The sequence below is a fragment of the Anomaloglossus baeobatrachus genome, chromosome 5 (genome assembly GCF_048569485.1).
Source record: "Anomaloglossus baeobatrachus isolate aAnoBae1 chromosome 5, aAnoBae1.hap1, whole genome shotgun sequence".
NCBI lineage: Eukaryota > Metazoa > Chordata > Amphibia > Anura > Aromobatidae > Anomaloglossus > Anomaloglossus baeobatrachus.
Genome location: NC_134357.1, coordinates 306,689,767 through 306,717,744, shown reverse-complemented (window position 1 = coordinate 306,717,744; position 27,978 = coordinate 306,689,767). Strand labels below are relative to the sequence as shown.

The 27,978-nt window shown below is 41.7% G+C and overlaps 1 protein-coding gene across 6 annotated transcripts in view; it reads right to left on the bottom strand.

Annotated features, from left to right (window-relative positions):
• The window catches only part of CACNA1G (calcium voltage-gated channel subunit alpha1 G), a 561,987-nt gene that overhangs the window by 81,658 nt on the left and 452,351 nt on the right, over positions 1–27,978 (bottom strand). For 5 of the 6 annotated variants that reach the window (XM_075349676.1, XM_075349674.1, XM_075349671.1 and 2 more), the window contains exons 25-31: positions 25,891–25,941; positions 17,841–17,992; positions 14,111–14,220; positions 9,461–9,594; positions 6,983–7,053; positions 6,483–6,561; positions 6,282–6,403 (exon numbers count right to left, since the gene is read on the bottom strand). In XM_075349676.1, coding sequence (XP_075205791.1) covers positions 6,282–6,403; positions 6,483–6,561; positions 6,983–7,053; positions 9,461–9,594; positions 14,111–14,220; positions 17,841–17,992; positions 25,891–25,941 — 719 coding nt within the window. The remainder of the gene's footprint in view (positions 1–6,281; positions 6,404–6,482; positions 6,562–6,982; positions 7,054–9,460; positions 9,595–14,110; positions 14,221–17,840; positions 17,993–25,890; positions 25,942–27,978) is intronic. The other variant, XM_075349672.1, reaches the window with a different exon arrangement.

The window sequence follows — 27,978 nt, the reverse complement described above, 5'->3', positions numbered from 1 at the left end:
CTCGCTCCTGCGGCTTTACACACAGCGATGTATGCTGCCGCAGGAACGAGGAACAACATCGTACCTGTCGCGGCACCGGCATTATGAAAAAGTCGGAGCCTGCAGCGATGATACGATAACGACGCTTTTGCGCTCGTTAATCGTATCATCTAGGATTTACACACAACGATGTCCAAAGTGACGCCGGATGTGGGTCACTTTCGATTTGACCCCACCGACATCGCACGTGCGATGTTGCAACGTGCAAAGCCGCCCTAACTTTCAGAATTGCTTTAGACCACCCAGCCTATTTTCACCTTCCTGACCAGGCCAAAGTTTACAATTCTTACCAGTGCCTCTTTATGAGTTGATAACTCTTGATCACTTCAAAAGATCCCGGTGATTCTGAGACTGTTTTTTGTGACACATTATACTTCATGATAGTGGTAAATTTAGGATGAGATTTTTTGCACTTATTTGTGAAAATATCGGAAATAAACCAGAGAGATATGTCACACAAAATAATTAAGAAATAACATTTACCACATATAGGATCAGACATTGATGACCTATCCTAAAGATAGGCCATCAATGTTAAAGTAGTGGACAACCTCTTTAAAAATTTATCAGTAATTCCTAATTTTTCTAACAAAATTTACAAAGCCAATTTTTTTAGGGACTATGTTATGATCTGGTCACCGTGGATGAACACAAAACTCCCATCTGCAGAAAAAACACAAGAGTAGTTGGAACCTGAGCTGACCGCGATCCCCTATCTGTCAGACCACACTAGAAGTAGCCATGATGCGTTCCTAAACACACCTAGACACCACGTCACAACCGGAGAAACTTACTACACCTCACAGATAGAAATGAGGAAATCTATCTTGCCTCAGAGTAGTCCCCAAAGGAATAGCAAGCCCCCAACATATAAAGCCAACGGTGATGTAAGAAAACACAATACACAGATAGGAAATATAGATTAGCAAAGGCGAGGCCCGACTTCCTAGATAGAACAGGACAGGAAAGATAACTGATTGCGGTCAGTGTAAAACCCTGTGGAAAAATACCAATCTCCTGATAAGAAAAATACTGAGACCACATGGACTCTTCCCCACTATATCAAGTACTCTTGTAAATAATGGGAGAAACAAAATACCAAAAAAACACAAGAAATCTAAAAGTGAAAATAATCAAATAGAACAGGGAGAATCTCCATTTTCTTGCAGTGGAACCTGCAGAGGGGGAACCCCCATGCTCATCAAAACAGAAAGACAATTCCTCTCTTGCAAAAAAAAACAGACTCTAAGCAAAACAAAAAGAAAAACAAACACCCTTAGGTGTGAATCAGGCAATAAAGCAAATAACTTGCAACTTATCTGGAATGGGACAAGCACAGGATAAATGGAAGGACAACTCCAAGCCAATTCAGAGACAGAGGAACAACATCTATAATCAGCCCCAGCCAGCAGACACTGCTCTTCTATATAACCCAGGCTGATCTGCAATTGGGCTTCGCAAACTCCCAATTAACTGCCACACCTGTTGAGGCATAGTCAGCTTCACCCCTAGTCCTGACCACCAGAGGGAGCTCCAAACGATCACCCCCTCGGATTAAATTCACAACAGGACTATATCACATTTGAAGTGACTTTGAGGGGCCTATAATACAGAAAATATCCAAATGTGACACCATTTTTAAAACTGCACTGCTCAAAATTCATAAAAAAATTCAATAACCTTACACTGAGGTCACTGAGTTTAATAAGTTTACCGGAGGTCAGGTAGAGGACCGTGAGAACCTCCGCAAATAAACTGAGTGACTCACCGTGAATCACTGTGCCTTAGTCTCTGCCTGAAGCCCACAGCTGGTGGTCATGTTCTATGCCCCAAACTGTGGCTTCGGTAATGTAGTAGAGCTGGAATCGTCACGGGACCTCTTGTGGATTATGTCAGACCTGGATGTTTTTGGGGTTAATAAAGGGGTGAAAGAGGTTGTTTTTTTGTATTTTATTTCAAATAAAGGTTTTTTTGGTGTTTATTTCTTTTTACTTACTGGGCGCTTCCCATTACTAATCTTGGGCTTAGTGGCAGTTATGAGCTGTCATTAACCTCTCATTACCCCAACTGCCACTGCACCAGGCAAACGGGATGAGCTGGGTAAAGTTCTGGGATTGTCGCATCTAATGGATGCAATAATCTTGGGTAGCTGCAGGCTGCTATTTTTAGGCTTGGGCCCCAATAACCATGAGCCTCCCCAGCCTGAGAATACCAGCCCCCAGCTATTGGATTTATCATGGCTGGGTATCAAAATTGGGGGGACTGCATGCTGTTTTTTTAAATTATTTATTTAAATAATTAAAAAAAAGCAGCATATTGTCCCTCTTATTTTGATACACAGACAAGATAAGCACACGACTAGGTATCATAATATGGGAGGAGACCTATGCCAACTGTTGTATTTTTTATTTTTACACCAATATACACACACACACACACACATACACAACGCCTCTGATTGAAAGCAATCAGACACACTGTCACACAGGGTGGAGCATGTCTGACTGTAACCAATCAGAGATGAGAGGACTGCCAGTGGGCAGGGAAAGCAGTGCATATGCATGAAGGATAATAAGCGGCCTCGGAAGTAGCATTACAGCCACGCTGGAGACTGGTAAGTATAATGCGCTTGCTCCAATCTCCCAATCCCTTCTACTACCATTGTAAAGCACCAGATTCTGGTCCCCAAAGACTTATATGGGGACTGGCGTCTAGTCAGATATCCGGGATTAACTCCAAGCTGGAACCGGTTTTTTTTTGTTTGTTTTTTTAAAACCCGTTTGGACCCGTCGATCCCGGGTATCTGTGAGTCCGCCCATCACTAGTTATTGTGTTTTCAAAAAGACTAATATAAGGCTATAGAAGGACAGTGATAGATGTCTACAAGTTGTCATTTGCAGCTTTGCAGATAACTCTCCATCTCTGAAATTGACATACAAATTCTGATAATCTAAAGGAGGAAATATATTATTTGCGAAATTTACAAAATATGAACTGACAATGATGGCTTTTAAACATTTCCATGTTCTTCCCCGAGGATTGACTGAACTGCTATAGAAATTACCCTTAATGAGGAAAGCAAAATATCAGGGGAGATGTTCAGTAGGAAATAATTGTTCCTCTATGCAGTTAGAAATTGCACTACAGAAATTGGGAACTTGCAGTACTGAATCATTAAAATGCCATAAAGGTTTAGTCTATGAATCCCTATCCCTGATAAACCTGATTACAAGAGCAGAATAATCTTACCATACCATGGAAATTATTTCCACAGTGGGCACAAGAAGAGAATAGAAACAGTAATATGGTACCTTGTTTCAGTGTGTTATACATTTTCAACCAATTTATTTAGTAATCTCCAGATTAAGGGAGATACAAGAGATCTGTCCTACATTACTATATATACCGCTCAGCTATAGCCGTCAATATAACGGCGGTGGCAACTGATAGATGCTGGATTGTCAAATATTCTTTAACATTGGAATTTCATTGAAAAACATGTACTATGTATTTGTAACAGAAAAACAAAGAAAAAAAAAAATCCCATATAGGATGTGGCTAGTGTTGCATCTTATCCACAATAAAGTCAAAATTGCTTGGTTGCTCTACCAGATACACCCAATAGACGAGAGTGGCTTTGTTTAAAAAAAATAAATAAAAAGTAGATCCTTCCAATCTTGAAAACCTTAAATGGGTCTTTATAGATTTGGAAGTTATTCCTTATCCATGTGATAAGATATTACTGCCCGGGGGTCTCAACACCGGGCCCTTCACTAATCTCAAGAACCAGGGATCAGAGCCCACAGTACATCTAGGGCAAGTCAATGATGTGCTCTGCCACTCCATTAATTCTTAATGGGACCACTGGAGATAGCTGAGTGTGATCTCAGTAGTCAGACCTCCAATAGTCGGGACGTTATCCCCTCATTCTATGAATAGGGGATAACTGTCAAACTTGTGCATACACCATTAATAGTTGGCAGGTGTCTGTAAGCCACAGGATCAGCCAATACTTAATTTTATCAGCACAAGTCAGTAGGTGTCTATGGAAAACACATAACTTGCGTACGATTATTTGGATGGTTTCCCTATGCTGACCTTACACTTCTATGTCTTTTTTCTACATCAGGAATCTCAGAATGTAAGAATGGTAATTATGAGCAGTTTACTAGATTATGGGGCGTTTTACTACACACAAGATTACTATTTGTATGTACTTTCCATGGTTTAATCCTATATTTAACAGGAATTTGTTTCACAAAAACACTTCAATTTTGGTCCAACCCTGGGACCATTTAAAGGTCCCAACCCAACAGTTTGATGAAATGTCATGGCCCCATCCAGTCATGGTGGTAACCGATACTGTAGTTCCGCCTTGTTGACTTGAACAGACTGAGCTGCAATACCAGGCATCTAAACAATTGTCAAGATGTCTTTGCATCCTCTTCATACTGCTAATTGATAAAGGTTAATTATCTAATATACATACAATATGCCTTTGTGTGTCCTTTATCAGATTGCAACAGAAAAACTGCCACCACAATGTTGGATAACATCGTGACATGCTAAGGCATGTATATGTCACGGGCGGCGGGGCGCTGCGCTCGCTAATGCTCGGGTCCGGTGCTGCTGCTGCTGCTCGGTGGCACGAGCGGTGGGCCGGATCCGGGGACTCGAGCGGCGCTCCTCGCCCATGAGTGAAAAGGGGGTGGTTTGTTTGGGGATTTAGTCCGTGACGCCACCCACGGTTTGTGGTGAAGATGGGCACCACCGCTGCTGGTAACGGGGATCCCGGGAGCGATGGTAGGGAGCAGCTGGGATGTTGTTTTCCCCCTCCGTGGGTAGGGATTGGTGGTCCCGGGGCCCGGTGGTGTGACGGGGAGACAGGGTCGGTGAGATGCAGGGTTGCAGGGACAGCCCGGCGCGGTGCCAGATGGCACGGGTGTACTCACTCAGCAAGAGATGCACAAAGTCTCCGGTAAACCAAACGGCTGGATGGACGGGTCCCGCAGCCGGCTGCTGTGTCTCGCCCCGGACAGGTGATGGTGGCTGTCTCTCCCTGCACCTTTGTGTAACTGTGTGGACTCCAATGGCTTCCCATCGGTAGTCCGCTCCCTGGTGTATAGACACCGGAGGAGCCCGTTTTGCCCGCAGGCGCTGGCCCTTGGATTTCTAGCCTTGGAGGTGGCTGTATATCCTCACGGTGTGAGCGGTTGCCTTCAATCAAGACTTGGTTGTTAGGGAACCCCGGGGGTTCCTGTCACATTCGGATTTGACTATTAACCGTGGCTCCAAGCCTGGTCGGGGTCCGATGGCCCTGCCTGGGTGTGCTTAGCTTCACTCCGTTCCCAGGTCCGGTACCGGTGGGCCACCGCCCAGCCCCGGTCCTTACGGCTCTGCGGAGTTCCACTAACTCCTGCAGACGGCCACCACCATCTGCCAACCTTGCTGTCAGTGCCTGGGCTCCGACCCAGACACCTCAAGTACGTGACCTCTCTCTTTCACCTCCAAGACTAATCTGTCACTTTTCCTGCCTCCAGGCCTGTGAACTCCTCCGTGGGCGGGGCCAACTGCCTGGCTCCGTCCCACCTGGTGTAGACATCAGACCCTGGAGGGAGGCAACAAGGGTTTTGTGTCTGACTAATGTAACTGTCCGGGGGTGGGGGTGTGTGAGTGTTTTGTCTGTGGCTACCTGGCTAGTCCAGGGCGCCACATATACATGTAGGCTAATATAGGGGGACTTGGGACCAAATTGTATATACTGAAGCGGACCAACCCGTGGTGCTCTCTCACCAGCCAGAGGATGGTGGTTGAGGGAGAACAATGCCATGACACTCACTAACTAGTGTAGAGAAGAGAAGCTCCTGCTACACTCACTTTCACCGCTCACATCGAAGCCCTGTACAGGAATGTAAATTGTGAGGCGGGGGATACCTAGCAAGGAGGGAGAAGGAAGCCATCTCATCCAATCTCACTCCACTGTGCCCTGCTGGAACAGAACCTTGCCCTTAAGGATGCAGTTACTCTTGCAGTCACCATGCAAGGAAATGGGAATGACGTTAAATTCTTGTATAGCAAGGCATAGTGATAAGAATGTTGGATACGTAGAAATATGCAGCAAAAAATGTACAATATTCAAGAGACCATCATTTTTTACATCAAACATTACCCAGGTGGTTATTCTGGTAATAGGTTTTCTTTACAATCATTTACATGTTCACATAATTTGGGAGGATTTTTACCTTCATAATCCCATTCCAATTATCGCCTGTAGATACACGGAAGAGAGTTAAAAAAGCCATTCCAAAGTTTCTAAACGTGGCATGTCTCCCAAGACCTTCACATGGATGATAATCATCACACTCTATGGAAAATATAAACAGCAGATTAAAGTGTGTTCATTCTTCATTCCCATTATAGTCATCATTTTTCTGTACACTTACCCAAGTCACCAAACAGTTCAACCCCCAAGGCAGCAAAAATGAAGAATAGCAGCATAAAGAGAAGCCCGAGGTTCCCCACCTGTAAGGACAGTAAAGACATAAAGGTATCACTGTATGAGAGTCACCTAAAGTAGTGGTCTCATACCTGAGGCCCTACAGCAGTTACATGTAAATTACAACTTCTATTGTGTCCTCACATCTTCATCATTCATTAACAGTATCATTTGGTGGAAATGTCTTTAGGATCAAATAACTAATATTGATGGTCAGAGTATACATGTTGTTTTATTCTTTAGTGTTCTTCCTTGTAAGGCTCTGTGTGCCACCAAATGGTGCCTCCAGCAGAAGTAAACATCTCTATAGAATCTGATGTGTACGGTATGGCTTCTACGGGTGCTGTACTACAGCTTTGTACCCTTTGGACCTTGTTTGCAGCCATCTGCTTGAGCCCCAAGTATGTCACTGCAGCAAATGTGGTTTATATCTTTGCTTTTCTGTACCTGAGGAAGAGCCTGTAGAACCGTATCCAGCAAAGCCCTCATCCCAACAGCCATCTTCAGTAACTTCAAGACTGGAGAATACAAGCACAATTATTGCAAAAAAAAAAAACAAGAAAAAGCAAAATTCAATGCCAGATATGACAGCATTCAAAAGAATTTGATGGTTATCTAATTTTAAATCGGAGATGAGGTCGAAAGAGATGGTATTAGGGAAGGTGGAGAGAGAAGGGCTATAAAGTCCTAACGGGGTTACATAGTTATAAACCCAGCACCAGATAGCACAGACAAGGAAAAGTGGATCTATTTTTGAGGTCAACAATATTTTTCATTCTATTTATGAATGGCAGGACTCATATAGGTAGAAGGACTATTAATTATTATGTTTGAGATCTACTGAAGTATGGACGTTACAAACAACAGGAAGAGGCTCTAGTGGAAAAAGTAGAGGAGTATAGCAATGGAAGTCCTTGTCTACTATACAAGTCTACTATATCTAGAAGTGAAACGTTTGGGGTCAATTCATCAAGCAGTTTGTGCTAGCAATTTGGTATAAAATGGCAATCTCACAATATTTTGGTGCATCTCCTGGCTGGCAGAAAATGTTTGGACATTTGGCGTATTTACTCCAACTTTAAGAAGACTTAGTTAGGAGGGGGCTGGCTGCTGATAACTAATAATCCTAACTTACTCTGCAAAATAATGGTGTAAACTGCGACAGAAATGTCCTGTAGCTGAGGACTGAATTACATTTCTTATGCTGGCACACGGAAGGTGTACAATGTATCAGATTAATGAAAGGGCACGCGTCTCACAGGGGCTGACCGGGCATAGATATTTGATGACCTATCTATAATATACATTGTGGATTGGTGTGGGTCGGACATACAGGGCCCCCCATTTCCATTCAGTGTGTAGTGGCCACAATTGTCTGTTGCTAGATAATACTTGCTTCTATTCTAAAGAATGTGCTGTGCCGCAGTAGCCAGCTAACTGTCAGCAGCAGCTGCTACACACTGAATGTAGCTGTCTGCACAAAAATCAGCTGACTGGTGGGGGTGCTGGGTGGTGAACACCTAAAGATCTGCTATTGATGACCTATTCTGTAGATAAATCATCAAACACCTATGCCCAACAACCCATTTAATGAATATGATGCTTCATACAAAACATCAGTATAGATCAGTGATGGCGAATCTATTACACGCGTGCCAGACAGGGCACATAAAGCCCTCTCTGTCGGCACGCACGCTCTTGCCTCATCCAGCAGCTTTGAACAGTTCAACGTTGTGTTAGAACGGAGGAGACATTTCTCCTTGCTCTGACACTCCTCCTCTCCTAGGCCGTAGGCCTGTTGCCTAGGAGACACAGGGAGCGTCATTAAGCAGTGCCGGCGTAATGATGTCTTGTGGCTGTGCTGGAACTGGGGGCCCAGTGGCGTGCAGTGGTGGAGCGGGTGTTGGAAAGTGAGTATGTTGTTTTTTTTTTTGTTTTTTTTTTAAAAACTGTGTGCAGCTGTCCCAGGATGGGGGAACATATTAGGATGGAAGAACATTCCAGGATGGGGGAACATACCAGGATGGGGGAACATACCAGGATGGGGAAACATGATAGGATGGGGTAACATGCCAGGATGGGGGCAGATGCCAGGATGAGGTACATTTACCAGGATTATGTACATGCCAGGATGGGGGAACATGTCAGTATTGGTGAACAGGCCAGGATGGGGTACATTTAAAAGGATGGGGTACATTTACCAGGATGGGGAGCATTTACCAGGATGGAAGACATTTACCAGGTTGGGGAATATTTACCAGGATGGGGTACATATACCAGGATGGGGCCATGATGTGGACAAATATACCAGAATGTAGGAAATATATATCAGGAAGGGGGACATGTTTACCAGGAATTGGCCCAGGAAGGGGACATAACTATAACTATGAAGGGGGGAGGTAAGCAACTCGTATGTCTTTACGGGATTTCAAGATGTTCAGTCTTTGAAATGTAGATGTGGAATTCAGTGTGAAATCTGATTGCATTCCATGCTAAAATCTGTCTGTCTAATATTCTGTATTTTTTTTCCATAATGATCCATCTGCTGTGTCTGGAAAGGGCAGTGGGGGTGGCTCAGCTTGAATGTGTGGTAAGCACACATGAGCGTGATGTCCCCTGCTGAAGAGAAGACTGCAAAGGTAAGTTTAAAAGAAATGAATTATTTACGTAATAGAATTGGTTAAATTGCCATGTTGGCACTTCGGAAAAAAAATTCGGTTGAGGACTACAGTTTGGGCACTCGGCCTGTGAAAGGTTTGCCATCACTGGCATAGATGATCTGGCTCAATGGTGTTTGCTCAGTCCTGGAGTATAGCTTTACAGGAACAGAGATAAATACACAATCATATTGCCACATTCAGTACATCATAAGATGCAAATTAACATTTTTAATAATAAAGTGACCTCAATAGTTAGATTACACACCCCTCGCAATTCTCAGAACTCTCATAATGCGAATAATAGTTGGGTTTATAGGCAATGATGCATTCACTTCTATCTCTTCCAGTGTAATTCCCATGATTGAGAGCAGAACAATTGCTAAGTCCAGTTGATTCCATCTGAAAAGCAAACATTTCAAGAAAAAAAAGTTTGTTAAAGGCTTTTAGTAGGATCCCCAAAAAATAAGGTGTCTAAAATGTCTAACTTGTTAGTCCCAAGAATGAGCTGATTACCAACTTGAATTTCTACCGAACAGATATGGTAAAAGATATCAATTTTGAAACTGTGAAAAACCCCTCTACTTCATCAGCCCTATGTCAAAGGAAATTAAGTATTATACCATACCCATTGAAACCAATGAGCTGCTTGGAGAAGTGAATGTGCGACAAGCTGTCTAAACTAGTTAACACCTTTCGGAATATTCAATGACATTTCCACGAACTGTGTCTTAATTTGACTTGGAACCAGATCATGCCGCGTTAAAGACTTAAGGCCCCGTTACACGTAGTGACATCGCTAACAAGATACCGCTGGGGTCACGGAATTCATGACGCACATCCGGCCTCGTTAGCGACGTCATTGCATGTGACACCTACGAGCGACCGCTAATGATCAGAAATACTCACCAAATCATTGATCGTTGACACGTTATTCATTTTCAAAATATCGTTGCTCGTGCTGGACACAGGTTGTTCGTCGTTCCTGAGGCAGAACACATCGCTACGTATGACACCCCGGGAATGACGAACAACAGCGTTCCTGCATCCTCCGGCAATGAGGTGGGAGTGACGTGAATGCGGCTGCTCTCCGCCCCTCCGCTTCTATTGGTGGCCCGCTGATTGATGTCGCTGTGACGCGCCACGAACCGCCTCCTTAAAATAGAGGTTGTTTGCCGGCCACAGCGACGTCGCTAGGAAGGTAAGTATGTGTGATGCGTCCTAGCGATATTGTTCGCCATGGGCAGCAATTTGCCCGTGACGCACAAATGACGGGGGTGGGTGCTATTGCTAAGCTGCATGTAAAGCAGTCTTTAAGGCCCATCACACACAACGAGATCGCTAACGAGATCGTTGCTGTGTCACAGTTTTTGTGACATAGCAACGATCTCGCCAGCGATCTCATTATGAGTGACACCTACCAGTGATCAGGCCACTGCTGTGAGATCACTAGTCATTGACGAATGGTCCGGACCATTTTCTTCAAAGGCGATGTCCTGCTGGGCAGGATGCATCGCTGTGTTTAACGCCTACCAACGACCTCCTAACAGGGTCCCAGCGACCGCCGAGATCGTTATATAGGCTCATTGTTACTGCGTCGTTGGTAAGGTCTGACTGTGTGACATCTCACCAGCGACCTCCCAGTGACTTACCAGCAATCCTTATCAGGTCGTATTGTTGTGGGGATCACTGGTAAGTCCCTGTGTGTGACTGGGCGTTAACATGAACAAGTGTGGTTACACCTTCTCCAACAAGGTGATGAAGATAGTAAGCAATGTCACAAAGGCCCCTTTGCCTTGAGAACCTCATTTCCCATTTGCATACAATGACTCGTTTTTTGTCTTTGATGTTCCTTTAATGAGTTAATTTTTATTTAAACACCAGAGATATAGTCTCTAATGATGTTGCACAATGGAGGGAAAATGTAAATGAGATCATAGTCTGTAGAGGCTGTATTGCAATATGGTACATTTTACTGATCACTAGTTTTGATTGAATTGCTCCCTGGGGCAGCTGGGTAGAGTGCACTTCTTATTTTTAGCGGAGGTGAAAGCTTCCAGGTCCTCTTTTGACATGGCTTACAGAACAGAATAACATCCTAAATTTGTATAGTTGCAAATGAAAACCAGTCCTCTTGTGTATAAGGTGCAAAAGGTGTCTAAAACACTTAGTAAAGTGCCATACTGCCTCTCAGGCAAACATTTATCTGAGAATAACTCTTGCATATCTAGGATAGTAAATATGCGTCAATATATTACTTTTGAATATAAAAGAGACACAAGCGCAGTAGGGTCTTATCTGTGAAGATGGTGAACGTAATTCAAAGGTAGACTGGCTCACCTGGAGGGGTTGTGTGAAACACAACTACGTAGAATAGCATGAAAATGGCTGCAGGAGCCCCAAAGGCGTAGAAATGTAGATATTGGAATAAAAGTGTGATGCTCTAACACTAGGTGTCGCTAGATAAACTAGTGGAGGAGAAGTGAGATGTTGGAATACTAGATGTCACTAGATACACTAGTGGAGGAGTAGTCAAACAAGCCAAAGGTCAGGAGTCGGGAATTCTCGTCTGTTCAAAGGGAGAGAGCGGAGCCGAGGTCAGGATACAAGTCAAGGGGTCTGGAAGCCAGGAGAACACATCAGGTACAAAGGGAGAGAGCGGAGCCAAGGTCAGGATACAAGCCGGAGGTCAGGAAATCAGGGACTGAAGTCAGGGGCGGAGAAACAGGTGGGGGAGGGTACTAGAAATGAGGTAGTGGGACAAGATCAGGACGGTCACTTGCAGGAACCAGTAACAACTTCTGCAACACAGCAGTTCCGGGTGAAGTAGCTCCAAAATAAAGCAGAGCAATCACCTGGAACGAGGCTCAAATGAACAGGCCCCTCCCACAGGGCGCGAGACCAGGAACAACCAGATCACCGGGAAATAATACAAAACCATGCATCAGCTCTACAGGAGAGCAGAGCACCACAAATCAGAATCATGACAAAAAGGGTTAAAAACTGTGCTACCATTAAAAGACGATCAAAGTAAAATCCTGGGAAAGTGATTTATCTGATGTGTTTTGGAGTGGCTAGTTCTTCATCAGGAAGTGATTGTCCTGAAAAAAGAGTATCCAATTCAAAACACACTGAATAAACCACTTTTCCCAGGATTTTACTTCTATCAACAGCAGCACGGTTTTTAACCCTTTTATTCCAATATCTGAAATGTATTAGTTTTGTCACAAGCACTTTAGACTCGACTCCCAATATGGCACATGCTCTTAAGGACTAAAATAATGTCTATCTCTCGCCAAGTGAAATAATCCTTTCATTGAAAAATAAAAACCAAATGATGCTCACAGATACTCATGAGCATTAATAATAATAATAATAATAATAATAATAATAATAATAATATTAACAGTTTTATTACTATAGTGCTAGCATATTCTGCAGCACTTTACAATTAAAATGGGACACACAAACAGTATCAGTCATTACATAGTGACACATAATTCAACAATTCAAACAAGAGGGGGGAGGGTCCTGCTCGAAAGAGTTTATAAACTACAAGGAAATGGGAGTCACACAAAAAAATTGCTTGTATTGTACGATTTGGCCATCGATATAATAAATAAGGATATTCATTGAAGCTGCATGAACCGATCACCTGCCAGTATCGTTCTGTGTCCAGATAGAAAGTGCCATTGAGTGAATGGAGGGTGTGGCCAGATTATGGGGAAGTGTAGGAAAAGAGAATAGGGGATAGTTAAATTAGTGAGTCTAAAAAGATCTATTTTTTGGTGGATACTGGGTATTTCCCGAGTTGTCTGAGGTAGTGCATTACAAAGAACTAGTGCAGCACAAGAAAAATCTGGAATTGGGAAGTTCCACTTACGAAGGATATTAGTCTTAGGTGTTTAGTAGAATGGAGATCACAGTAGTGTGGTAAGCAGAGATGAGGGAGAAGATGTAAGGTGGTGCAGCAGTATCGAGAGCTTTGTGGGTGAATGTAATAAGTTATACTGTGCATTGATCTGCCTGCCATAAACATTATTGGTTCTATAGTTTTGTGATTCTAAAAAGCATTTAGTACTTGAAAAATAAAAAAACAAATCTAGCAACTATTAAATGTTTGCCAAAATAATAACAATTTTGGCATATGTTTGGGTGTTTCCATTTATGTATGTATTGTGTACAAAAGCATATCTGTCATGAATCAAAATATAGTGTGAATAGAGCCTTAAGCCAATTTTGTTTACAAACACAGGCTCCGATTTATCAATCTGGCAATCCTCTCGTCGGTTTTGATAAGAGGGCATGGTGCAGTAAGACGCTACATGACATAAATCATACTCCAGTCCAAATTTCTGGAGTCATGAATTAGACGAGCTGTGGTGCCATGCCCCCGCCGTTCCCCTGTCCTGTCCCAGCCAAAATGGGCGTAGGTTGGAGAAACTAGCGTGAAAATGCCAAAAATCACAATTGTTTGCGCAAATTTAGTGACTTTTCAAAGCAATTTGCGCCAGAATTCTGGCAAATATGCTTTAATGAATCGGTGCCACAATGTACATGACTTAGCCTCATTCTCACTAAAGTGTGAATATTGTGAAACCGGATTTTGTATGTAGAACAGTACTGTTCTTTACAGAAAAGTGCTAAAAAGTGTTTCCTTTACATTCTATGGATTAAGGAGAATATTGGAAAATCTGTAGTATTTATGGGGAAATGTCTGTGCCAAATATTACAGTTGCACTATTGGTTTTGGCTTACAAATCCTGATGTAAGATACTGAACATATCACAAGTGTAAATGAAACCTCTGACACCCACCAGAATTTTTCAGCTGCTTCATACACAAACATAAGACAGTCAACCACAAACCCTCCTGAATTTGTAGAAACATTGACTATGTCAAAATAAGAATTTTGTACCTGTCTTTAAAAAAACGTCGGAATCCGAATGCAATCATTTTGCACCCTGATTCTAGGACAAAAATTAGGGTGAAAATGTAGTTACAGATCTTCAGAGCCTCATCCAATACCTGAAAGAAAACAGTAAAAATTAGCTTCTTTTTAGCCAAATTTACATCAATGATTGTGAATACAGATGTACATGCAGTTTTTTTTATTAATGGTTTTAAGACCCTTAGTCCATTGGAGCTAATTGAACAATAAAAGCATCGTTCACCTCTGAGGCCATTTTTTTTTTACTCAAACATTTATTTTTGGGGTGAAATATAATTTTGGCAATTGAGTTCCTTTACAAATGTTGCACCTTGTGGCCTTTCTTGGTTATTGGTTTTCCTGCACATTCAACTTTGATGTGGTCATAAATCAAAGAGTTCAGAAAAGAAATCTAACACAATAACAAACTCTCTGTCAGACTGATCGCATCATCCTTCTTGTTATACTCATTGCCCTTATAGATTACCCAATTCCCATCAAGATTACGGTTTCTGTTACAGCATATGCTTACATACAGTATAAAAAGAAGGTATTCCAATTCATTCCTTTGTGTATCCACTGACTGTAATGGGGAAAATGTAATTCAATCGTGTATAATTTTACTACATTTGACCTTTTTTGTGCCTGAATATGCTAACAGTGACATTTACTTCAATACTTTTCTAATATCCTAAGTGTTTACTAAATGGGTAATTTTTTTTGTATTATAGTCACTAGAGGATGCATAAAAATATTTTAACTCTTTAGCAAGAACTCAAATAGACACCTAAGTTTACACTAAACATAAAAAAACATAGATGGTAGGATTATAGCATACTTACACTCCCTGACAGACGTTCTGTCGCTTATCCATGTTCTGTAAATAAAAGCTTATAACCTGACTTTAAATTCATCCATTGGTTTTATAAATTACTCTTTTGAAAGCTGAAACCCTCCCAAATTTGGTTTAGGTTATGAAAATAAAGTTGCTGCAAAGCTGAAATATTGATCATTTAATGAACACAGAAAGGTCAGATTTTGGCAAGACAAAAGTTTTGTCACCCACAGAAAGTAATGTGAAATTCAAACAAATAATTAACTTCTAATACAAAGATATGTTGCATAACATTGGTGAATGAAGTTGTGGTGCTATTACAACCATATTTAATATTTTGTGCAACTTTCATGAGCTTGAAGGACTGCATCCATGCGGTTCAACAATGAGTCATACAATTTATTGATGACATCATCAGGAACAGCAAAGAATGCAGTCTTAGCAGTCTTACATGCCTCCCAGAGTTCATCTAGATTCTTTGGTTTTGTCATCCAAGCTTCATCTTTCATCCTACCTCAAACATGCTCAATGATGTTCATGTCTGGTGACTGGGCTGGCCAGTCCTTGAGCACCTTGATCTTCTTTGCCAGGAGGAACTTTGTTGTAGAGATGGATGTTTGAAATGGAGCACCATCTTGCTGCAAAATTTGACCCCTTTTTATGATTGGGAATGTAAGAGGTAGCTAATATTTCTTGATATTTTAGGCTATTGATATTGTCTTCCACCTTGCAAATGTTTCACACACCCCCATACTGAATGTAACCCCAGACCATGATCTTTTCACCACCAAGCTTAACTGTTTTCTGGGTGTATTTTGGATCCATACGGGCTTCAGTGGGTATCCTGCAGTATTTGCGGCGGCTGTGGTGTAATTCAACTGAAGATTCAATAGAGAAATCCACCTTCTGCCACTTTTCCAGTGTCCATTTGTTTAACAGGCTGTGGGACTTGGCAAATGCCACACGGTTTTTAAATTGCTTTTTGTTTAGTGCTGGCTTCTGGGCACTGATTCGACCATGAAGGCCATTTCAAGACAGAATCCTACAAACTGTTCTAGTTGATTCAGGGACTTGAGGTGACCAGGCCCGTTGGAGCTCTGCTGCAGTGGAAGAGGGGCTGGCTTTGGATTTTCTAACCAACAAACATTCCTCCTGAGTTGTCTTGCGGGGTTTGCCGGACCTGGGCTTGTCAAAAACATCTCCAGTCTCTTCAAATCTTTTTTTAATTCTTTGTACATGATGCTGAGACACATTAAAGGTGCCAGCCACCTCTGCAGTGGATCTGGCTTTCAGCCTCTTGATAATCAAGGCTTTGGTCGCAGGGTGGATTTTTGGCATGTTGTCAGAGGTCAAGTTGCAGTTCAAGTGAAGGTCTGGGGTGCTGGGTTTCTTTTTATACACACCCACTAGTGTAAACTAGGAATGGGTGCATTATATGACAAGGCGACAACTTTTGTCTTGCCAAAATCTGACCTTTCTATGTTCATTAAATGATCAATATTTCAGCTTTGCAGCAACTTTATTTTCATAATCTAAACCAAATTTGGGAGGGTTTCAGCTTTCAAAAGAGTAATTTATAAAACCATTGGATGAATTTAAAGTCAGGATATAAGCTACATACATTTACATAACATGGATAAGCGACAGAACTTCTGTCAGGTAGTGTATGTCTATGTTCCACGAATATATCATATGCTAAACATACACTAAAAATGAACATGCATGCACTGTGTCCTCCACAGTGAGAGATCTCCACTGTGGCTCATAGTGTTAAAGAGGTTGTCCACTACTTTAACATTTATGGCCTAACCTTAGGATAAGTCTTCAATATCTGATCGGCCGGGATCTGACACCCTGCACCTACATCGATCAGCTGTTCTAGGTCCCGAAGATGGCAGCAGGCTGCCAGAAATGCTCAGTTCCGAAGGTGCCCCATCTTCTGATAATGGCAGCTCCTAAGTACTGCACATCTGCCTTCTATTAATTTGAATGAGTGGTGGATCTGCAGTACCCAGCATCGGTCATTATCAGTAGATGGAGCAGCTCCGGAACTGATAATTGCCGGCTGTTTGCTGCTGCTGCCGGCACTGGAAACAGCCAGACATTGATGACCTATCCTAAAGATAGGCCATCAGTGTTCAAGTAGTGGTCAACCTCTTTAAGTAAAGTCAGTTCAGTAATCAGCTTATCAGCAATGCAACTTAAATTAGAAAAAAGGAGCCTTATAGACAGAAACATCCCGTCAAAGGGGTTTACTCATCATCTATAATGGGTAAAATTGCAAAGTGCTTGTAAAAACAAGAAACCTTGTCATTTACCGCTCAAGAGTGGATGGATTTTCAATTCTATAGTGTACTGTTTATTTTCTAGGTTACCATCCACCTCTTCAGACTATCAGTGGTGGCTGGTATTGGACAAGGAGTGTGTACCTGCAAGCACTTTACTATAGAGCTTGCAGGCATCCCTCTGAACTGGCTGAATCACTGGTTCTGGTCAGCTTCAGTGCTCCTGATGTTGCAGAGGCAAAGGCTCCTCTGCATGCAGCATCAGAGGGGCACAGTTTAGGCCAGCAGCGGAACAATGCGCCATTGGTCTGAACTGTCACTCATCAGAAAGTCAGCAGTGTGTTCTTAAAAATCAAGGATGAGAAATTCTCTTTAAATAACTTTAACTTATTTAAAATAATTTCCCATATGATTTACCAAGGCCATTATATAAAAAAAGACTCACCCGCACATCTAATAGGTACAGGTGCCAGCTGAAAACACAATATAACTACAAAAAATACATACAGCTGCACTCTAGAATGCTAACTATGAATAAAGGAACTCTGGTATTGCATTACCAAAGCCATTAGTCAGAAAAGTGTTTTGTTTTTTTTACCTTTGGCTGCTGGTAGTGTTCCATGGCCATAGTAACAACGTTAAGTCCAATAACCCCGGTAATAAAAAGATCCAGGTAGTGACTTGTACACATTTGGTGTATGAAAAGACGTGCATGGGAGTACTCGGAGTAATAAGGCTTGCACTGGGCTTCTACAAACAAGGCAAACACATACTGCATTCAATTAGGACTTCTATGCAATGTGTTACTTATAACAATACAAGTCATTTCTGAGACCTCCAGCCATGTCTGCCTTCTCCCAGTCATGCATGCACCCCATGCACTTGCAGTTGCCATGCTTTAGATCAGATAACTAATGCATAAACATAAGAGAAATAAAATTGCAAAACTTCATACACGATTGAATGTAACACATATTTCATATTTTTTATGATGACTAATATTTTTTAAAACTGCCCCAGGTAATTAGTGTAGACATTATCTACTGGCACATAGAAATATTCAATTCACAGTACAAATTCAGAATTCACTTTACAGATGACAAAACGTGAGTACAGATAAAACTTCAACAAAAGGACTGGTCCCAAACACAAAACTTACGAACATCCTATGGAAGAACTTGTAGAAGAAGAGATGAAAATGCAGAGAACAGAATGAAAAGCACGGAATACATTGTGCATAGTGGAACATAAATACTGAAACTGAGAACGACTTTACCACATAATGGGTTGTGTTGGTTAAGGAATTCTATGCGTCATTATAAGAGCACCTAGTTCTTCTAGATGGAGTGAATGACAGATGCTCATCTACTTGTATATTACATTCATATCGGAGCACAATACTGGGATTTACATGATCCTATACTTTCCTGTTTCATTCAAAACACAATTGATCAGTAAAACTGTTGAAAAAACACACATTTGCATACATATTGGTTTCTGACTATTTGGGAGCTAGGCTATATTTTGTTCATTAGCAGCTCAGTATGACTTCACAGATTGACATTATTTGTTCCCTTTTCTGAGTCACTGCTGGATTAGCAAAAATACAAAACTCCAATTTATGGAGCACTGTACGGCCTCCGCACCACATAGCGATGTACTATCAACGTTTTTCTAGCCATTATATAAACCCTGTAATTTTATTGTGTTTATCTGTGGATACGTGGATGTTACTAGTATGGTGGGAGATAGGGACAGGATCAGCGGTGATTACTATATTTCCTCAAGATTGTTATTACATATATATATATATATATATATATATATATATATATATATATATATATACGTAAAGCTGTAGAAGGCATAGGGTATTCAGGAAAACTGGATATCTGGATATCCCTTGTAATGGTTTGGTAACTTGGGTTTTTTATGGAGTGATATTGAGGCCTGTCATTCCCTCCTAAACTGCTTTCTTTGTAGTCATCAGCCAGTCTAGGTGTTGGAGTAGCTCATTACTGGATTTAGGCCTTGTGCACACATTAAGTATTTGGTGAGTTTTTTACCTCAGTATTGGTAAGTCAAAACCAGGAGTGGTTAATAAATACAGAAGTGTTGCCCGTGTTTCTATTATAGTTTTCCTCTGAGGCCATGTGCATTTACCTCAGTATTTGAAAGCCAAAACTAGGAGGCAAACAATCAAAGGCAAATCAGAAGACCACGTGCCCACGCTGAGTATTTGGTGAGTTTTTTACCTCAATATTTGTAAGCCAAACCAGGAGTGGATGAAAAATGCAGAAGTGGTGCACGAGTTTTCTTTATTTGGTCCCCTCCTAGCTTTGACTTACAAATACTGAGGTAAAAAACTCACAAAAGATTCAATGTGTGCATGTGGCCTTCTACGTTTCCTCTGATTGTTTCAATCCTGGTTTTGGCTACAAATACTGAGGTAAAAAGTCACCAAATACTCAACGTGTGCACATGGCCAAAATGGGGAGACGGAGGGTACCTGAACAATACAAAATACTTTGTTATTGATCACTGCTTGTCTCCATTGGTGTGAGGTGACACACAACCTTTTTGTTTCTATTTTGGGAAGTTGACCAACTGTTGAGTCAGGGAACCTAATGTCTAGTTAGTGATCAGCTGAGAATGGGTCCCATTTTACCTGCCGCTACATAGCTAATCTTTCACAACATATATAGTTTGGACTTAAGGTCCGTTTTCCCTGGCTGAATGAGAGCACTAAACAATCGCCCTTAAGCTCTATATTTGTTGATTGGCTTGTTTCCACAGGCTGACACAGCTTCAGATATACACTAATCCGACTGTAATAAATCGTTCAGTGCACATAGGCTGCCATTTCTTTTGGCAGCACAGGTCTTGTTTACAAAGGATGATCTACTGATGGGAACGATGATCTCTTGTGCAGCACAAAAGATCATTTCACCCAACAAACAAGCGTTATGTATCTTCGTCAGTTGATCAGCAGCAAATTTAGACTTCAAGATTATCTTGAAAAGAGCATTACTAGGTACACTCAATCATTATCGTCTTGTAGTGTATATGGACCGTAGGGCCTCATTCACACATTAACGTTGTATGCGTTGTATGCATGGACCTTTATGGCAGTGTATGTAGTACTTTAATGGTCTGTAATATGGGCATTCTATTTCACACATTAGGGAACCTCCACAAGACATGAGCACTCCCCTAGAACTACCTTCTTAATATGACATATGAAAGCATTGAACAACACTGAGAGACAATCTCTGTGTTATCCTTTAAAATTCTAATCACATGAAATTACAGAATGAGCATATCATTTTATATGGGCAATGGATGCCAAACATCACTTTGTGATAAGCCCAGTTTGTTCAATTATGTACATTAAAGGGACTGTGTCAGCTCAGAATGTCTGTTCAGAACAAGTACGGTGCTCGGTGCACCCTGGTGGGGATAACAATTTCAATACACTTTCCCACCTGCTTGGTTTCCATTTATCTTCATTGTTGTCTGGCTCAATGAAGTCAGAGCTGTCAATCAAAGAGGGGCGTGGGGTGATTAAGTGAAAACAAGCAGGTTTAAAGTTGTATCTAAAACACCACTACAGCAGGGGAGGTTTCAGGGCTAGAGTGGCATCTTAATTGTAAGCACACTGCTTCCAGTCACATACTTGCCTGTTGGCAGTTTCACCATTTACCGACGCTGCTCCGGTCCGTTAACGCCATCTTGTTCACGTAACTTCGGACTAGCCCAGAAGTCAGAAGTTAAGTCACAAACTCTCAATGCATCTCTATGAGAGCCAGAACAAGGCTCTCATAGAGATGCATTGAAGGGTGACCTCCCATGTGCTCCATGAAACACTGGTAGGTCACAAATCACCAGAGTTTGACAGAGAGGAAACGATAGTTGGTGAAGCCGCCAGAAGCTGAGTATCAGTCAGGGGACGGGCTCTTGCATTCAAAGCTCTACTCCAGCTGTGCTATAAAAAAACCCCACTTGAGTGGTTCTTTAAATGATTGATCACACCATGATGCACCAAGTGCCTTGACTCGATTTGAGCAATCATTTTATGCTGACTGGTTCCTTTTAATTAATAAATTTAATTCTATTCAAAAGGTCCATTTACATTGACTAATAAGCAGGATGATACAACTGCCAATCAGCAAATTTTTACCTATCGATGGGAATTTAAATGTCTGTTTACACAGGCAGACCAAAGTGAACGATACACACTGAGCAATAATTTATCACTCAGTGCACGTAGGATGACCATAGGATCCCATAGTTCTCTGCAGTGTGAGTCCTGGTTACATAGGACAACGCACCACCAAAAACGATGATCTTTTGTGCTGCACAGTCATCATTTTACCCAGATCATCTCACCCGATTAACAAGCATCTGATTAATTGGGACAGATGAAGGATGGGTATATTGCATGAGCTTTGCAATCAGTGTCTCATTCTGTAAACAGCTTCCTGTACAACTTTACTAGCTACCACATAGTGTGCTGCCATATGGTTCCACCATTAGGCACTCTATTTTTCTCTAGAAGGGAGAGCACCTCCATAATTTGGCATGTAGTGGATTATGCCAAATCCTTTTTGTTCACAAACTCATGTGAAATCCCTAAGGTAAATATTTTACATGCCTATATATAAAATTGGCATAGAGAGGTACAGTATGCCCCTATATAATTCTATAGGTGCTATATCACAAATCCATAGTACATGGATCCATAATATGGTCACAGGCACAAGCTCTACTGAGGACAAACTCATTTATGGGTATAAATTCCCAGTTAATGAGCAAAATGTTTAGATTTGTAACCGTTTTACACTGGTATCTGTTAGGATTCAATGATCCAAAAGTAGGTTCATTAGTTGTAAGTTTGAAGCAGTCATGTCAAGAGCAAGCAACGTGCTCAAATGTATTATTTATGTAATTGAAAATAATCATGTAGCCATATATACTAATAATATGATTGTTTCAGTGTAAAACAATAAAAAATATTGCAGATATTCACATTTTGTACATTTGAAGCACACCATATGAAATCTCTGCTTTTAGTGCAAATAGTCAATTCTTCACAGTCCTTTGTGGGGGAGTACTTTCACCCCTGCCTCCCAGATAAGGCCAATCATGGCACAGCGTCTGATCAAGCCGTCTCAGATGCTGCCAAGCTGTGATTGGTAGCATCTGAGATAGAGGGGTGAAAGCACACACCCCCATGGAGGATTGTTAAGAAACACCAAATTGCACTATTACCAGAGATTTCACAACCTGCGCTAAAAGCAACAAATATGAATATCTCTGCCATAGATCAATGCAGTGAAACAAAAACTAATAAAGCATCAGAATCAGGGAAGCTAAGGGATTTTTCAAAAGGTATTTAACTTGTTTTTTTTTAGCAAGTGACAGGTCATTTTAAAGTGTATTCAATTGTTGATAGTTAGGGATTCTGCTTTCTAACCTATCTTTCAACGTATCCTTCTGCAGTAATAAAAAAATTATACCAAACAGTTCAATAACTGTTAGTAAGAATACAAAATGGAAAATGACAAGAAATACCGGGAGGTTTCTCATCAATTTTCTTTCGATTTTTCTTACTAAGCTATATGTCAAATGAAGAATCTTATTAAATGTTATGTAAAAGGCAAACAATGCAATTATTTGTTTTTGCAAAGCAGATAAAAAAACAGCCCTATTTGCCAGCAAATGCATTACATTTGTGATGAAATTGATATTAATCATAATTTTGTAACACATAAGAGCTCCAAATCGCCTGCTTTCCATCACAGTCATAGAAATAAATTAAAACATGTCTGGCTTCCTGCAGCAACCACTAGGGGGAACTCATTCCTTTTAGATTTATTGTCATAGCTCTACTTTGGGGTTCGAACCAGTCATCTATGGTTGTTTTCCTTCTTGGTTGGACCACAGCCTGTTTTGTGTTGGTCCAACTGCGGAAAGATCTCGTCTTTCTTATGATGTACCTTCCTGTTTCACTTCTATTCCATTGTGTGCACTTTCTCGATTGGTTTGCCCAATCACATTACGGGAGGGGCTATTGATATTCATTACTCACATGCCTGATTGCTTGCTATATTTCTGAGTGGATGGTTGTCTGGAGTACCAGCTCCTCAGTTAAGGTTTCCTTACTGAGATATTGGTATTGCTATTCCCTGCAGTTTGTTTGTGTGACTCCCTTCCCAGTTTTCTCCTATTTTATTTAATTTAGGTTTGGGAGGGATTCCACATACAGTATATGTTATTCTTTTTGGTTTCTTATATTCCATAATTTTTTTACATATGTCTTTGCACGCTCCTAGCCCTGTGTCTCACCCTCTGCCTGTGTGCACTTTATGTTTATTGTTGACTTTGTGTTATACTTGGTTTATAGCTTAAGGTGCAGTTAAGCACACTCAGGGTCAGCTGTCAACGAGTGGGGGTGCCATTACGTGATCTTAAGCTGGTGTCACACTAAGCGACAGCGACAACGACGTCGCTGTTACGTCACCATTTTCGGTGACGTAACAGCGACCTTGTAAGTCGCTGTTATGATCGCTGCTTAGCTGTCAAACACAGCAGAAGCAGCGATCATAACGTCGCTGTGCTACATGTGCAGAGAGCAGGGAGCCGCGCTTAGCGCTGGCTCCTTGCTCTCCTAGGTACAGTACACATCGGGTTAATTAACCCGATGTGTGCTGCAGCTACATGTCACAGTGCAGAGAGCAAGGAGCCGCGCGCACTGCTTAGCGCTGGCTCCTTGCTCTCCTTGCTACAGTATACATCGGGTTAATTACCCGATGCGTACTGCAGCCACATGTCACAGTGCAGGAGCCGGCACTGGCAGCAAGAGCTGAGGCTGGTAACCAGCGTAAACATCGGGTAACTAGGGAAAGGTCTTCCCTTGGTTACCCGATGTTTACGCTGGTTACAGCTTACCGCAGCTGCCAGTGCCGGCTCCTGATCGCTTCATTTCGTCGCTCTCTCGCTGTCACACACAGCGATGTGTGTGTCACAGCGGGAGAGTGACGACCAAAAAATGAAGCTGGACATTCAGCAACGACCGGCGACCTCACAGCAGGGGCCAGGTCGTTGCTGGATGTCACAAACAGCGACAGCGACGGGACGTCGCTGCAACGTCACAGAAAATGGTGACGTAGCAGCGACGTCGTTGTCGTCGTCGTTATGTGTGACACCAGCTTTAGGGTGCCAACCTTCGCTGTTAGGCAGGGACAAATTAGGGTTAGGCAAGTACTACTCTGTTTTTGGAACCTGTGGATTTCTGGTTTTACATCTCCCCTGGTTTGTTCATCCCCATGAGAGTGTTAGGATTCAGTCGTAACATTTATATTGGGAACTCTATGCCTTATGCTCCTCCTAGTGGTGGCTGCAGGAAAAAAGTAGGACTGTGTCAAGAAACAATAGAGACAGAGTAGCGTAAAAGCTATTATAACGCTTGGGATGTAGCACGAAAGTAGCAAAATAATATTGCTTACTATTGATTCCTTTTACTGTTCAGAGTCTTCTTTTGGGAATGATGCCATTACACAATTTCTTGGACTGGCAAATATCAACGAGTTGCTATATCTTAACATCTATATAGTGGCACTGGTGATTAAATGTCCTTTGTAATAATCACTGGCATTGAAAATATTCAACTGTCCAGCATCCAACAAGAATATGGAACGAAGAGGACTGATCAGGTGAACAGTCCTCTTCGTTCCATATTCTTGTTGGATGCTGGACATTTGGGAGTTAAGTATACTAGTCTGTGGGAGTTGGCCCAGAGATCTTGTCTGAGCACCACACACCTTATCCTGCAAAACACTGAATGATCTTTGGATCTGGTGAGCTGATCAACTATTGTTTATAGACTATTGAGAATATTCCATTACTGTGAATCCTTGGACATCTGCTGAAATTGTTCTATTCCTAAAACTTTGTAATCCTACATACTAGGACTGATATATTAAACTAGTTTTATCATATTTAACTATATGCCTTGTCCATATCCAGCTGACCAATTTGTAGATTTCATGTTTGTCCAATTGGTCCAAGGATAGGAATTGCAGAATAATATTCTGTATCTAATATAATGTAGGTGTTTATGGTCCTACCGTTGACGGCAGCTATTTATTGGTGACAGTAATATCAATAATGTGTTATGTATGATCCTATCGCACGTTAATGCCACCAATCAATACAGTATGAAAAACAGTTATTCAGGTAGAAACTGTAACTCCAGCGCCACCTATAGGTAAAATCTGCATATATTTCCTCAAGGAGCAACTAGTTGCATTTCTGAATGGGAATTAGAAGCATTTCAATAAAATGGGTTGTCTGTAGGTTCAAGCTTAATAATTAAACAAACTGGCTCTATCGGATACCATGCACTCTCTATTTTATCTTCCTATTAAATATTTTCTTTTATGTCAGACATTTCTATGTAGAACATTAAAGTATGTTGTGTCTCTTGTGCAATGATTCTTGTGAATTTTAACACCAAGATGAAATGTGTGAGCCATGAGATAACGAACAAGACTTCACACACAGCTTAGTGGACGTCTGACATCAGACAGCAATTAGTTACACAACAAAGTCACCGTGCTGGGACAATACACCAGATCTGCCAGTACCTTGCGTTGGACTGGCTGAGTGCTCCAACATTGTATCATCCAGCATTAGATCTAAAAGAATGACATGCTGTTAATTACTGTTCCCTATAGTGTAGAACACGTTGATCTTTTCCTAATGTAATAAATGATTTCTGGTGTTGAACTTTATGGTAAGTCAACAGGGATGAATAGCTGAATATTGGACAAAAAAAATAAAAAAGTATTATGTAAAAGGAATCTGTCACCAAGGTTTTTCCTAACCCATCTGAGAGGAGTATGATGATGGCACAGAGCCCCTATTTTAGCGATGTCACGTACTGGGCTGCTTGCTGTAGTTTTCATAAAATCAGTGTTCTATCTGCTGCAGATCTACCAAGTCTCTGAATTATGAGCTCTGTATAACCCTATCCACACCACTGACACTGGCAGCTCTCTGTGTACACTGTGCATAAGCAAAAAACTACGCCCACATCACTGACACTGGCAGCTCTCTTTGTACACTGTGCATAAGCAGAAAGCTACGCCCACACCACTGACACTGGCAGCTGTGTACACTGTGCATAAGCAGAAAGCTCCACCCACACCATTGACAGGTATCTGTATACACTGTGCATAAGCAGAAGGTTCCACCTACACAACTGACACTGGCAGCTATTTGTATACACTGCACATAAGCAAAAAGCTCAGCCCACATTAGTGATACTGGCAGCTGTGTACACTGAGCATAAGCAGAAAACTCAACCCACAACACTAACACTGACAGCTATCTGTGTGCACTGTGTGTGAAGCCACAGCCCTGTTCAATGTCTGTCAGGGGTTAATGTTCCTAATTTGACCAAACATAGATCCCTTTTGTTCAGTGATTCGTGTTTGTTAAGCCTTTGTTTTTTGCTGGACTCATCGGAGCCTTCCATTGTCTGAGGTTGTGTATTGCTAATTTAATGTAAGTCGCCTCAGCCTCTCTGTCTACCTCACTCAGAGGAGAATTATACAGGAGAATTAGCTATGTGGATTGGAATGCCATCCAATAAGAGCACAGCCTTATTCCAACAATCTGGTAAGACCACAATACCATGGGATGAATGCCCGGGAGATATAAAAAGGGACTGCTTGAGTCACCAGGGTGTTCTTTTGCTACATGGCTTCAAACTAGGGGTTTCGATCCTGGTTGGAAGTTCGTTTCCTAGCCTAGGCACTTCGGCGCCGGTTGGGAGATCAGAAACTGGATTATATTGTGCAGGAGCACAGCCGAGGATTCTAGAATTCAACTGGAAGAAATCCAGGTTGGGACGATTCATTTACCTAGCTACGGACTTTGCTGTGCTTGTGAAGCTTGCTACACTTGTCACTATCCTACTCTTGGTGGGTGCCTGCCAAATGCAGTGTGCTGCTCGTTTGGGGTATATGGCCCTGGAAACTCCAAAGGCCCGAATATTCTAATGCCTGGTGAGCCAGTAAAAGGGTGAGACTCTGTTGCCTGTTACATTGTGTGATTTGTATGGTTTTGTTATATGCCTTTGACTGTTGGGGATCCAATAAAGTCTAATTATTGTGCTTCCCGCACCCAGTGTTGTCTGAGTAGTGTTCTGCCCACAGGTAAGAAGTTTTGGCGTTCAGTTGGGATGAGCCTTGGGCCATGCTGTCTTTCTGAAGGTGGCCGGGCCAGCGGACGAGAGCCCCCACTGACCCCCATGTCTTCACACTTTGAATAAGTGGAAAGCTCCTCCCATGCCACTGACATTGGCATCTATCTGTGTACACTGTGCATAAGCAGAAAGCTGTCAATCATTAGTGGTAGCAGGGCTATACAGAGCACAAGAATGTGCTTAACTACCTGACAGAAGGTTTAATAGTCCTCTATTGACAATCTCCTGATGAAAAAGCATTGATTTCCTCAAAATTATAGTAAGTTGCTTTGTACGTGACACCAATGGAATAAGGGTCTCTGGTTTTTACATTATGCTGCATTTATATTAGGTGGCAAAAAAAAGCTGGTGACAGATCCTCTTTAAAGGCATGTTTGCCTTTGCAACCTTTTTTATTGTTACATTGCATCTAACATGAAAAAAAAAAACACTTTGCATATACTGTAGTCTTAATAGTTTACTG